This window comes from Hyla sarda, chromosome 6, assembly GCF_029499605.1.
Source record: "Hyla sarda isolate aHylSar1 chromosome 6, aHylSar1.hap1, whole genome shotgun sequence".
Classification (NCBI taxonomy): domain Eukaryota; kingdom Metazoa; phylum Chordata; class Amphibia; order Anura; family Hylidae; genus Hyla; species Hyla sarda.
Genome location: NC_079194.1, coordinates 131,872,225 through 131,884,399, shown reverse-complemented (window position 1 = coordinate 131,884,399; position 12,175 = coordinate 131,872,225). Strand labels below are relative to the sequence as shown.

At 42.1% G+C, this 12,175-nt stretch overlaps 1 protein-coding gene across 3 annotated transcripts in view; it reads left to right on the top strand.

The window, feature by feature from the left end:
- LOC130276122 (contactin-4-like) overlaps nt 1-12,175 on the top strand; it is a 294,692-nt gene that overhangs the window by 220,777 nt on the left and 61,740 nt on the right. For all 3 annotated transcript variants that reach the window (XM_056525041.1, XM_056525040.1, XM_056525042.1), the window contains exons 3-4: nt 6,012-6,138; nt 7,197-7,372. In XM_056525041.1, coding sequence (XP_056381016.1) covers nt 6,012-6,138; nt 7,197-7,372 — 303 coding nt within the window. The remainder of the gene's footprint in view (nt 1-6,011; nt 6,139-7,196; nt 7,373-12,175) is intronic.

The window sequence follows — 12,175 nt, the reverse complement described above, 5'->3', positions numbered from 1 at the left end:
GTCATTGATTAGGACCACCCACTTGACTCCTGAGGACCTAATGGTCACTTTTCACAAAACTTATATAATTGTTATGCTAAATATTGGTGTAATGCAATGGAACATTTGTTATTGAATGATGGCCTAGGCCTGTACTTTAGCCTGTGTTTAGATAAACACTGTCCGCTCAGTGCATATACATGGTGCCATTCTTAAATATCATATTTTCTGACGTATGTACAGAATTCTTCATCATAAATAGTCTGTTTTATCCACTAAGGAAATCTAAAGGTTTTTTGCTGACCAGTAAACCTGAGAACAATTGGTAGTCGCCAACAATCCTATAAACATAAATCCACCATGTCATACAATAATTGGCTAAAACTGCTATGATGATGTAAATTCTATGGCACACCATGGTGTTGTGGTGGCCGCAGTGGCCCCTCTTTTGTCCATCGCGGGTGATGCCAGACGTGGTACAGGTGCTGATTTGTAAAAAAACGCGTTGATCCTTTTCATGCTGCTGAAGCAAATTAGTTTGTAATTAGATTTATATAGCAGATTAACTCATTTACATATCCAATTAATTCTTTCTGTTCTAATTTGCTGAGGTTGAATTTATTTTAGCGCTCAAAATAAGATTGCACTTAAAATTATGAAGAGACTGATATTTCCGGAATATGCTTCATTTTGAGAATCCTCATTAATTGACATTGACATCTTATGAGATTGTTATCAGGTCACCAATTTAGTTCTTTCAGATTATCAGTTTAAATAATAAATTTAGCTCTGCTACATCTGTGTGTCTCACCCCACAGGCAGTTCCTGCATGTATGGTAGAGGGTGTGATGTAGGGCAGATGGAATTACCCTAGGGGCAGATGGCATTAACCCCTTGTATTTGTGACGCCAGGGCGTGGTTTATCCTCAATACCACTCGTAGGTATACCGCTGGATCCTGGGCTAGGCATGGGGGGCAATAATGACTCCGACACCAAGGACAATGGTAGCTTTACTGAGTGACAGATGGAACAGTCTATACAATTCAGCCAGGCCCACAGAGGTGACCAGTTACTTCAGATTCCTTAAAGGGGTTATACACCATAAGGTGATTTTAGTACGTACCTGGCAGGCAGTAATGGACATGCTTAGGAAGGATCTGCACTTGTCTTGGGGCTAAATGGCTATGTTGTGAGATTACCATAACACTGTGGCTAGCTTTTTGTGAACTGGTATTTCATATTTCAGTTTTTTTCTTTGCCTACAAATCCCACAGTTCCATTTTCCTCCCTCCCACACATCAGCCACCCCACCCATTGAAACAAATGAGCTGCATCCATGCAAAAGACCTGTGGTTTTCAATCAGGGTGCCTTCAGCTGTTGCATTAGTTGCAGATTGATCTCTCTCACCATTTCCCCCATTGAAGCAGACAGGCTCCCTGTCATCAGCTGACTAGTGAGTCAGGTCTCGGCCGCATTGCAACCTGGGAAAAAACAGTCATTTTGTATGCTGTTAAAAATAAATATTGGGGTAAAAATCACAGAAGAATTGTGAGAAAACAGTCACACACAAAGTAAAGACACTATATTATGAATTACACTAACTTTACAGCCCCTGTAGCATAGTCAAATAAAAAAAAAATCCTGGAATACCCCTTTAAGGGCTTGCTGGGACTTGCAGTAGATTTGGACAATTTTAGTGCAGGCCACGCTGACTTGACAATAGTTGACTGTGACTGAGTTGCCTTGACTTGAGACTGACTAAGATGTGACTGTAGATTACTTGAAGACTTGAAGGCTTGTGGCTGCCGGAGGGACTTGAGGTCTTCTATGGACTCCAGACACACTCAAGGACTTGACTGCACTGGAACTCAGCAAAGACTTAAAGGACATCTGCAGCGTGATTAACACTTATCCCCTATCCACAGGATAGGGGAAAAGTGTTTGATCGCGGGGGGTCCGACCGCTGGGACCCCCTGTCATCTCCTGTACGGGGCCGCGGCTGTCCCGTGCAGGGGGCGTGCCAGCCGCAGCATGACATTGCAGCCGGCACGCCTCCTCCATACATCTCTATGGGAGAGGCGGGGAGGCAGCGTTCGTGCCTCCCCGTCTCCCCCATAGAATTGTATGGGGATGGGGAGGAGACGGGGCGTCACCGTCGACCTCTAGGTCGACGCTATGTCACCATGAGCGCTAATGGCGGCGCCCCGTTAGGGAGATCGGGGGGGGGGGGGTGTCCCAGCTGTCTTAGCCCCCGTAATCAAACACTTATCCCCTATGCTGTGGATAGGGGATGAGTGTCATACCGCTGCAGTTGTCCTTTAAGTGGAAATTAAGAGAGAAAAGAGACTCCCCCCAGGGCTTATATAGGGGAAACTCTGGTGGGGTCCCATAGGTCATCCTTAGGTCACATGGTCACTGATACCGTACGGGTTACACTCACATGACAACTGGTGATCACATGTTAACCTCTCATATGTATATGTATATTCATATATATATATATATATATATATATATATATATATATATATATATACATACATACATAAGGGGACAGGTGTCGGGGGCCCAGGGGACACTGCAGGGAGGCTGTATTGGGCCACCACACATGCGCTTTTTTTTTCCAGTGGGCTAGATGCCCATTTAGTTGACAGAATTGCCTGTAATTTTACATACTACTAATAAAAGTTATTAACTAGTCTTGACTGGGGTTACATGTGCAGAGTTTGCGTATGCGAAAATTAACATATACAAAATTAACACATGCTGAAATTCGCATATGCGAAAATTAGCATACGCTAATTTTCGCATATGCGAATTTCCGCACGTCAGTCTCACACAGTAGTATTACAGCCTTCTTTACACCACACAAGCTGGAAGCAGAGAGGGATGATCACTGTGATGTGTACTGTGAAAAAAAAAAAAAAAAACGAATATTCGTAATTACGAATATATAGCGCTATATTCGCGAAATTCGCGAATTCGCGAATATGCGATATTCGCGAATAATATTCGAATTGCGAATATTCGCGAGCAACACTATTGGTAAAGTCAATACAGTTCAGCCAGGGCCCAAGGAGGTGACCAGTGACTCAGTGACCTTAAGGGCTTGCTGGGACATGTAGTAGGACTGAACAATTTGGTACAGGCCACGTTGCTTGACAATTTGACAGAGACTGACTTGACTGATGATGGACAATGCTGCAGGTTTAGATTACTTGCACTTGACTGTGGCTGCAGGACTTGAGTTGAGGTCTCAATACTCTGGACACACACACTAGGCACGACTGCACTGGACCTTAGCAAAGACTTGGTGCAAAAGAGAAAGAGGCTAGCTCCTCCCAGGCTTTTATGGGGGAGACTAGCAGGGAGCCCTTAGGTCACTCTTGTGGTCAGCTGGTCACTGATACCTCCTGGGTAACAATCACATGGTATAACTTTTAAAGTAATTATACATTTTATACAGTACAACATATTTACAATGGGGAAACTAATGCAGGGGACCCTGGGGACACTGAAGGAGGCTTCCTGACAGGGCAGTAAAGGTACGGGGTAACACCTGCCATACTGGGCCACCACACATGTGGTTACAGTTCCATTTTGTTCATGCTGTTTCTACATCAAAACAACATGTCCCAGTGGTGACATGTAGAGGTAGAGGCAAAGCAACCCCAGGGTGCAATTACATTATGTTCGCACCCTAGAGAGGTGGGTGAGTTGCATCCTCCACAGGTGACATTTCTCATAAGTGTTGCATCAGGTCTCAGGCTACATTCTTTCACCAGGATATTACACACAGTATATAGTGTAGCACATCAGAGAATCATATAATGTAGCAGCATTATTCCTACAATAGCATTATTCCTACAACCAGATCATATAATGCAGCAGATCATGCAGTGTAGCAGAGTGTGACCATATCATACAATGCAGCTGATGTATCCAAAAGGGTGATCTCTAGATCATACAATGTAGTAGAACATTACCAGATCACCTAGAATGTCAATAGATCATACATCGTAGGAAAACATCACTCACCACTTCATACAATGTAGTAGAACATTACCAGATCACCTAAAATGTCAATAGATCATACATCGTAGTAAAATATCACTTACCACTTCATACAATGTAGCAGATTATACAGAGTATCACCAGATCATTTAAAGTAGTACTATGGTGTATGACAATTTATTCCCTATTCAAGGATAAGTGTCTGAGCGCGCTGGAACTTCCAGAGATCTCCACTTTGTGCAAGGAGACTGTCGACCCCCGCATAAAGCTGTGGTCAACACGCCCCCTCTATGTATCTAAATGAGAGAGCTGGAGATACACGAACGCTGTAGTTCCAGCTCTCCCATAGAGATGCATGGAGGGGGCTGTGGTTGGCAGCACATTTCTGATGATTTTGAGTTGCAATCCACAAATTTTGGAAGGGTTTTATGAACTGCGCCTTTTTGTGAAAAGGCGCAAAAAAATGCACAAAACCATAATAATTTAATACATTTGGTGCCCCTACACATTACCAGCACACACACAAAAAAAAAAAGGTGTAGAAAAACGCATCACTTACACCTGCAATGATTAATGCCGGCTACTAACTTTGGTATTTTTATATGTAGTACAGTAATAGTAAAGCATGTAAACATATCAGGGTATCGTTTTAATCGTATTAACCCACGGAATAAAGAGAACGTGTCAGTTTTATCGTAAAGTGCACTGTGTAAAAACAACACCCTTCAAAATAAAGTAAATCTCCCGTTTAACCACCAGACCAGATACAGTTTTATTGGGTAGGCCTGCACCAAACTCTGCTGTTTCTTTATTCATTGATACTGCAGGATGGCTGCTTCAGGCCGCCTTCTTAGCGAGATGCTTTAACATATTTATTGAGCATTTGGCCATATCCAGCAATCTTTTGCAGCTGCCTTGGTCTCCCTGCTATAAAGGTCAGGACAGAGGAAACGCTGTACCTCTTATGGTGCTGATAACAGCACCAAATACGGAAACCACTTACTGAAAATCCACTTTGGTGTGAGTGTCCTGCCCTCCGCTATATTCTGTAACTATTTACCTGAAACGCTTTCATCTATTACTTATTCATGGAGACTGGAGTGTAAATGGCACCCTGGAGTATGCCCGCCTGACCCCTCATACCCAGCAGTAATCAAATAGACAAATTACATTCTCTTCTCTGCCCTTTGATAGGAAACTACCTCATAGACTGTACTGTCGCTTTAAAGGAACATGAACCTGTATGGACTCTTATACTGCTGCCCAGAAATGGTGACTGTAGGATCTAGGTGTGTTAGGGCGGCCATTTTTATTAATGATAAACCACTAATGTACTGTAACTGATCTGTAAAAAAGACAAATCCATCTAATTGTTCTATTTTCTGCAATGTAACACATTTCTTATGCCTGTGTCCAGGAGCTTGCAATCTAATGTCTCAATCACAGAAACAGTGGCCATGATTTACTAAGAGTGGAGTGTAGTTTTCTTTGTGGGTTTTAACTCCCTACAAGTATTTTTCTACCGTATTTACTAATGCTTCCCTACGTTTTGCACTTTTCTCAACTTTTTTATTTTATTATTTTTTTTTTTTTACACATGCTCTGATCTGTGGTGTTTTCCAGAGATCAAATCCACCACATTTTCGAAGTAAAATGGAAAGTTGGTCAGGTTTTTATAATTTTGGCACAAATTCTGGCGCAGACACAATTTGTGGCGCAATGCGACACATTTTTGCGCACAATCCTACAAAACAGGTAGAGTTTATAAAAGTAAATCAGGGCCAATGTATTACTTCCACTGTATGGGGTATACATACATACAGATCACAACAAGAAGGAAACATTAGTGAGATTTATTCTGTATGTAGTCTGTATGCTGGTGATCAGAGGTGCAGATAGGTCTTCCATGTGTTGGTCATTGTTGGACTTATTGACACCACAATAATAGGGGTGCACACCTTATGGAGGGGGATGTTATTTTTTGGAACTGAAAGTATTGTTTTATTATCTCCACAGATGAGGTGGCTCTGCAGGGTCCAGTCTTCACTCAGGAGCCAGGAAATCTTGTCTTTCCCTTGGATTCCGAGGACCGGACATTGAGGCTTGTCTGTGAGGTGCATGGTCACCCTAAGCCTGTCACACGGTAGGTACATCTACATTGTCTGTGTCCAGGTCATGGCTTTGTGTATACTGGTGATTCCTCCTTGGTGAAGTTGGAAAGCAACTTGTAGTGTCACACTGCTATCACGCAATGCAGTACTAACTGACGCGAGTCAACGATAGGTGTGACAAAATGTAACAGATCTTCAGAGGTCAGTTTATTGGTGGAATTTCTTAATATTATGATCATATTTTGCATACGTATGTGTTGCAAATTATGGACCATGCCTATTTTTGTGCACTTTTTTCCCTTTTTTCACTTCCTGTGCTACTTACGAACAGTGGACAGGAGTTAGCAGGAGGTAGTGTGGCTTCCTTGGCTAAACAGATTAACTATGATTTACACCTGAAGATGATGGAAATTTTAGTAAGAATCTATGCCAGCACAAATTGTTGAAAATGTGCCAAATTTGGTATATTTTACTCCAGTGCACTTTTCAGGTTTGGCTTTTTGGCTTACGAAATGCTACTTTTATTGAATTTTCCCCATGGTTATTTCATAGGTGTTGTCGTGCCCTGTGAAACATAATGGTAGTATTTCTGGCCATTGTCCAGTTTTACCATCTGCAAGCAGTTGTAGTTTTACCGTGCTTAGCTTCCTAGTGAGTGGACATTAGCTTTTCTGTTTCCCATAGTTAGCTCACACAGAGAAAATTAGATCTATCTCTCCTATTTCTCTATAGCTAAAGCGGTAGCAGCATAGAAGACATTATAGAGCAGCACTAATCCAACGCTGGGGTGAGATAGTCACTCTTAGTACAAGGTTCATCCTTCTGTCTTTCTTCAGAAACTGTCTTCCCTCTAAAGACTTCTTTATGCAGCATGTGACCTAATCTCATAGCAACCTGATAGTCTCTTTATTCTCCCTAGGGGTTGTTACAGTTGTATCCAGTCTAGATAATCCTATATGAAATAAACACAATGGACTCCAGACTAATATGTTTCACCTGTGCTGATACATAGTTACAAACTATCAACACAGGTCAGAAAATGCTGCTGTGTATTGGTGTCTGATGTTTTTTTTTCTTCTGCTGTTTGTAGGTGGAGAGTGAACGGGACACTTCTAGATGAAGCGCAAGATTACCGTTACCGAGTGCAGGACAGAAATTTAATTATCAGTACCCCGGATCGGGTGCGGGATGTCGGTACCTTTCAATGTGAAGCTACCAACTCCATTGGGACCATCCTCAGCCGGGAGGCATTCCTGCAGTTTGCATGTGAGTCCTAAATCCATATCCTGGTGACAGATGCGTTTCATATATTTGTGGGGGAAAAATAGATATTACCAAAATTGAGCTTTCATAATATTTTATAATGCAGTTCCTTCCAGAGAGGCATTCACAATTCTGCTTCTTTTCAGTTCCTACAGTTACTCAAAGCTCACTGCTGCCTCCTGCTGGTTCAGTACAGGACCTGTTCTGCTGAAGTGGATTGTGGGGGTTAAGAGTGTCTAAATGGTGCACTAAAGGATTTTATAGAATAGTTCCCATAATGCAATGCAGCAGTAAGAAAGATTGTAAATGTATCTCTAGATGCGGCTGTAGTATGAGACAGAGCGGTGGTTACTAGGTATACTATTCAGGTATATTGTAATAAGAGATTACGCTAGAGAACAAGGAGTAGTGAGGAGTCAAAGCAAAGCACCTATGTCTCTTTCCCTGTTGCTGGAGCAGGAGTTGCTAGGAGACCTGTGTAAGGAGTTAGCGATTACCTTGTCCCGCAACCCCCCCCCCAACTCCTGCGCTCATTCTACCGCCCCCTCTGGATTGGTGCTAATTAAATAATCAGCGTGTTTTTGTGTTCAGGTCAATTAATTAGGAAACATTTGTTACCGTGACAATCACACTACATTATGGCATAATTTAACATCAACAAATCAAGTGAGAAGGACGAGGCGGCCTCTGTCCTCGCCCGCTGCGACACTGCGCTGTGGCCCCTGAAAATGAGTCCATTCCAACCTACACCCGTCTGTCAGAAGCGAGATCACACAGCAGGAGAAACACGGGGAAGACTGCAACTTGACATGACATACACAGCAGGGCACAGAGTGACAGCTGGTGACACTGCCAAAGAGACATCAGAATGTAGAACACCGGGAAGAGACTGCAGAACGCAGAGTGACAGCTAGAAAGAGACTGCAGGACCAGCATAACAGAAAGAGACTGCAGGACCAACATAACAGAAAAAGACCGCAGGACCAGCATGACCGAAAGAGACCGCAGGACCAGCATAACAGAAAGAGACTGCAGGGCCAGCATAACAGAAAGACCGCAGGGCCAGCATAACAGAAAGAGACTGCAGGACCAGCATAAGAGAAACAGACCTCAGGACCAGCATAAGAGAAATAGACCGTAAGGCCAGCATAGCAGAAAGAGACTGCGGGACCAGCATAACAGAAAGAGAACCTCGTGACCAGCATAACAGAAAGAGACCGCAGGACACAGAGTGACAGCTGGTGATACTGCCAAATATACATCAGAATATAGAGCACCAGGAAGAGACAGCAGAACGCAGAGTGACAGCTAGAAAGAGACTGCAGGACCAGCATCAGAGAAAGAGAATGCAGGACCAGCATAACAGAAAGAGACTGCGGAACCAGCATAACAGAAAGAGACTGCGGGACCAGTATAACAGAAAGAGACTGCGGGACCAGCATAACAGAAAGAGACTGCGGGACCAGCATAACAGAAAGAGACTGCGGGACCAGCATAACAGAAAGAGACTGCGGGACCAGCATAACAGAAAGAGACCGCAGGGCCAGCATAACAGAAAGAAACTGCAGGGCCAGCATAACAGAAAGAGACCGCAGGACCAGCATAAGAGAAACAGACCTCAGGACCAGCATAAGAGAAATAGACCGTAGGGCCAGCATAAGAGAAAGAGACCGCAGGGCCAGCATAAGAGAAAGAGACCGCAGGACCAGCGTAAGAGAAAGAGACTGCAGGACCAGCATAAAAGAAAGAGACTGCATGGCCAGCATAAGAGAAAGAGACCGCAGGACCAGCATAACAGAAATTGACTGCAGGGCCAGCATAAGGGAAAGAGACCGCAGGACCAGCGTAAGAGAAAGAGACTGCAGGACCAGCATAAAAGAAAGAGACTGCATGGTCAGCATAAGAGAAAGAGACCGCAGGACCAGCATAACAGAAATTGACTGCAGGACCAACATAAGAGAAAGAGACTGCAAGGCCAGCATAAGAGAAAGAGACCGCAAGACCAGCATAAGAGAAAGAGACTGCAAGGCCAGCATAAGAGAAAGAGACCGCAGGACCAGCATAAGAGAAAGAGACTGCAAGGCCAGCATAAGAGAAAGAGACCGCAGGGCTAGCATAAGAGAAAGAGACTGCAGGAGACTAGACGTAAAATAAAGATACAGCAAAATGAAAGCTAGGTGCATACTGGAGAGAGATCACAATTTATAGGGCAAAACAGTATTACAAAGAAATGGTCAGTATTTACAATGTATTAAAAAGGCAGACTATATACAGTAGCAGGCATATATCTGTATACATGGCCTGGGTGCATACAATGTATATAGAGACAGCAGACGTGACTCTAGATTCATAAACACAGTTCAGGGAGACAGTAGGAGCTAGATGAGACTTGGAGGTATTGTATTTTCAGAGTGATCCCGCTGACATAGCATTGGTACTCATTAAATATACATTTAAAAATTGTAAAGGTCGGAGGAGGGATCCTCATCATGAAGTCATCTGTAGGCTCCTCATGTATTAACAGGCATTATATGTTATTAGTCCACGCCATGATTCATATTGGTGTTCACAGCAGATTATTATGCATAGCGCCAGCTTTAGGCTCTGACCATCTTCATAAGTCACAATAATGCCTTCCATAGATTCTCTACTATAGAGCCTCAAATCCATCTCATAAAACCTTCATTTACAGTTTCCATAGTGTAAATATGGCCTGCACTGATATCTGTCAGCCTCATCTATACAGTGTGAACAGATGGACATCTAGCTGAAATGGATGGAGAATATATTCTATATCCTTAAAGTGGTACTCTGGTTGAAACCTATTTTTTTTCTTTCTATGAACTGGAAAGTTAAACAGACTTGTAAATTAGAAACAAAATTTCAACCACCCCTCAAGGATACCACCCTACTGGGTGCACAGTGAAAAAATGGTTTGAAGACAATTTGTTCGAACAATGCAAAAAATATTTATTAAAATACAATTAAAATGATTCAATAAAAAAACATTTGAACAGAGCAATATTGAATATATTGGATTACCATAGGGCCCTAATGGTATATATTCATAGTAATATATGAGGCACTGCGACTGTAAATAATGGCCGACTGTCCGGATTGTGCTGTTAAACCGGCAATTTGTATATCTGGTTGTAAAGTCCCTTGTGTGGATTGGACTAAAAATGCCTGTAGTCTCTATGGAGATGAATAATGCTCACCGTGTCCGCTGGTCCCGTACTGCGACGGGCCGAAAATGATGGGAGTAGCAGTTCTACTTCACAAGCAGAGCGTTGATTTCGGCTTAGTTTGGGAGCGGTGTTATAGCAGATGGCTCCACGCCGGAGGTCCGTAGCTGCGGCGTGCGGCTGTTGTAATATCGGACCCTCACTGGCTTACTCAGGTGGAAATGCTCACAGTGGTGGCAGCATGTCAGGCATGTAAGGTAGAATCAGAAGCAGGTGAATGTGTCAGATGGATAGAAATCCCGGCTGGAGCAGCAGGTCTATAAGCGGCTGGTTTAGGTTAAGTTGGCTTCTGAATGGGCAGTGCGTCTTTGTAGTGCTCTGTTCAGACAAAGTCTTAAGCCTAGACGCGTTTCAGGGTAATGCAACTAGACCCCTTCCTCAGTAGGCAAATTTTGTATGATTTTGTATGCTCTGTTCAAATGTTTTTTAATTAATAATTTTAATTGTATTTTAATAAATATTTTTTGCATTGTTCAAACAAACGGTCTTCAAACCATTTTTTCACTGTGCACCCAGTAGGGTGGTATCCTTGAGGGGTGGTTAAAATTTTGTTTCTAAATTTGTTTTGCTCAGTCGGTGGGGACCGATTTGTCAACCACAATTTAACCTCGGATACAAGGTTGTGAGCTGCACACATATTTCCATTTATCTCAGATTTGGACAACACAAAAAAGAAATTCAAAAACTAAAGATTTTCCTCTGTAGCAAACAGCTGCTAAAAGTACTGAAAGTATTAAGAATTTTTAATAGAAGTAATTCATAAATCTGTTTAACTTTCTGGCACCAGTTCATTTAAAAAAAATAAAGTAAATAAATAAAGTTTTCCACTGGATTACCCCTTTAAAGGAGCTTACTCCTGTACTTGAAGTCCCATGGAGGAAAAATTTACAACATGATCTATATATCTACTATAATACTGTCTCCTATGAAAAAGAAGATAACTTCTTTAATACTTCCACTTTGTACAAAAATATATCAATGCTATAATAATGCCCCTTACAGAAATATAACTGCTATTTTACTACTACTTATGTACAAGAATTTTACTACTTTAATACTGCCTCTTATGTACAAGGATATAAATGCTATGAAACTGCACATTATGTGCAGGAACTGAATTTCTATTATACTACCCCCATATACAATAATATAACTAACATGCACCCTATGTACATGAATAAAACTACAATAGTACTGTCCTTTATGCACAAAAATGTAACTACAACAATACTGCCCTTTATGTACAGAAATTTAACTACTGTAATACTGCACTCTATGCACAAAAATGTTACTACTTTGATATTGTCCTTATGTGCAAAAATATACTAGAATACTGCCCTCTATACTGTATATACAAGAATATAACTACTAGAGGTGAGCAAATTTTCTCCAAAAATTTGTTTCAGTCCGAATTTATTTGCGGCAAATCGCTATTAAAAAAACAGCTATTTTTGGCTACAGAGAGCTTCAATAGGGGTGTAGAATAATTTGCCTTGCTGTAACATGCAAAGGGTGTGTGCTGAGTTAGTGAAATAATACTGTTATTCAGTATGACATGCAG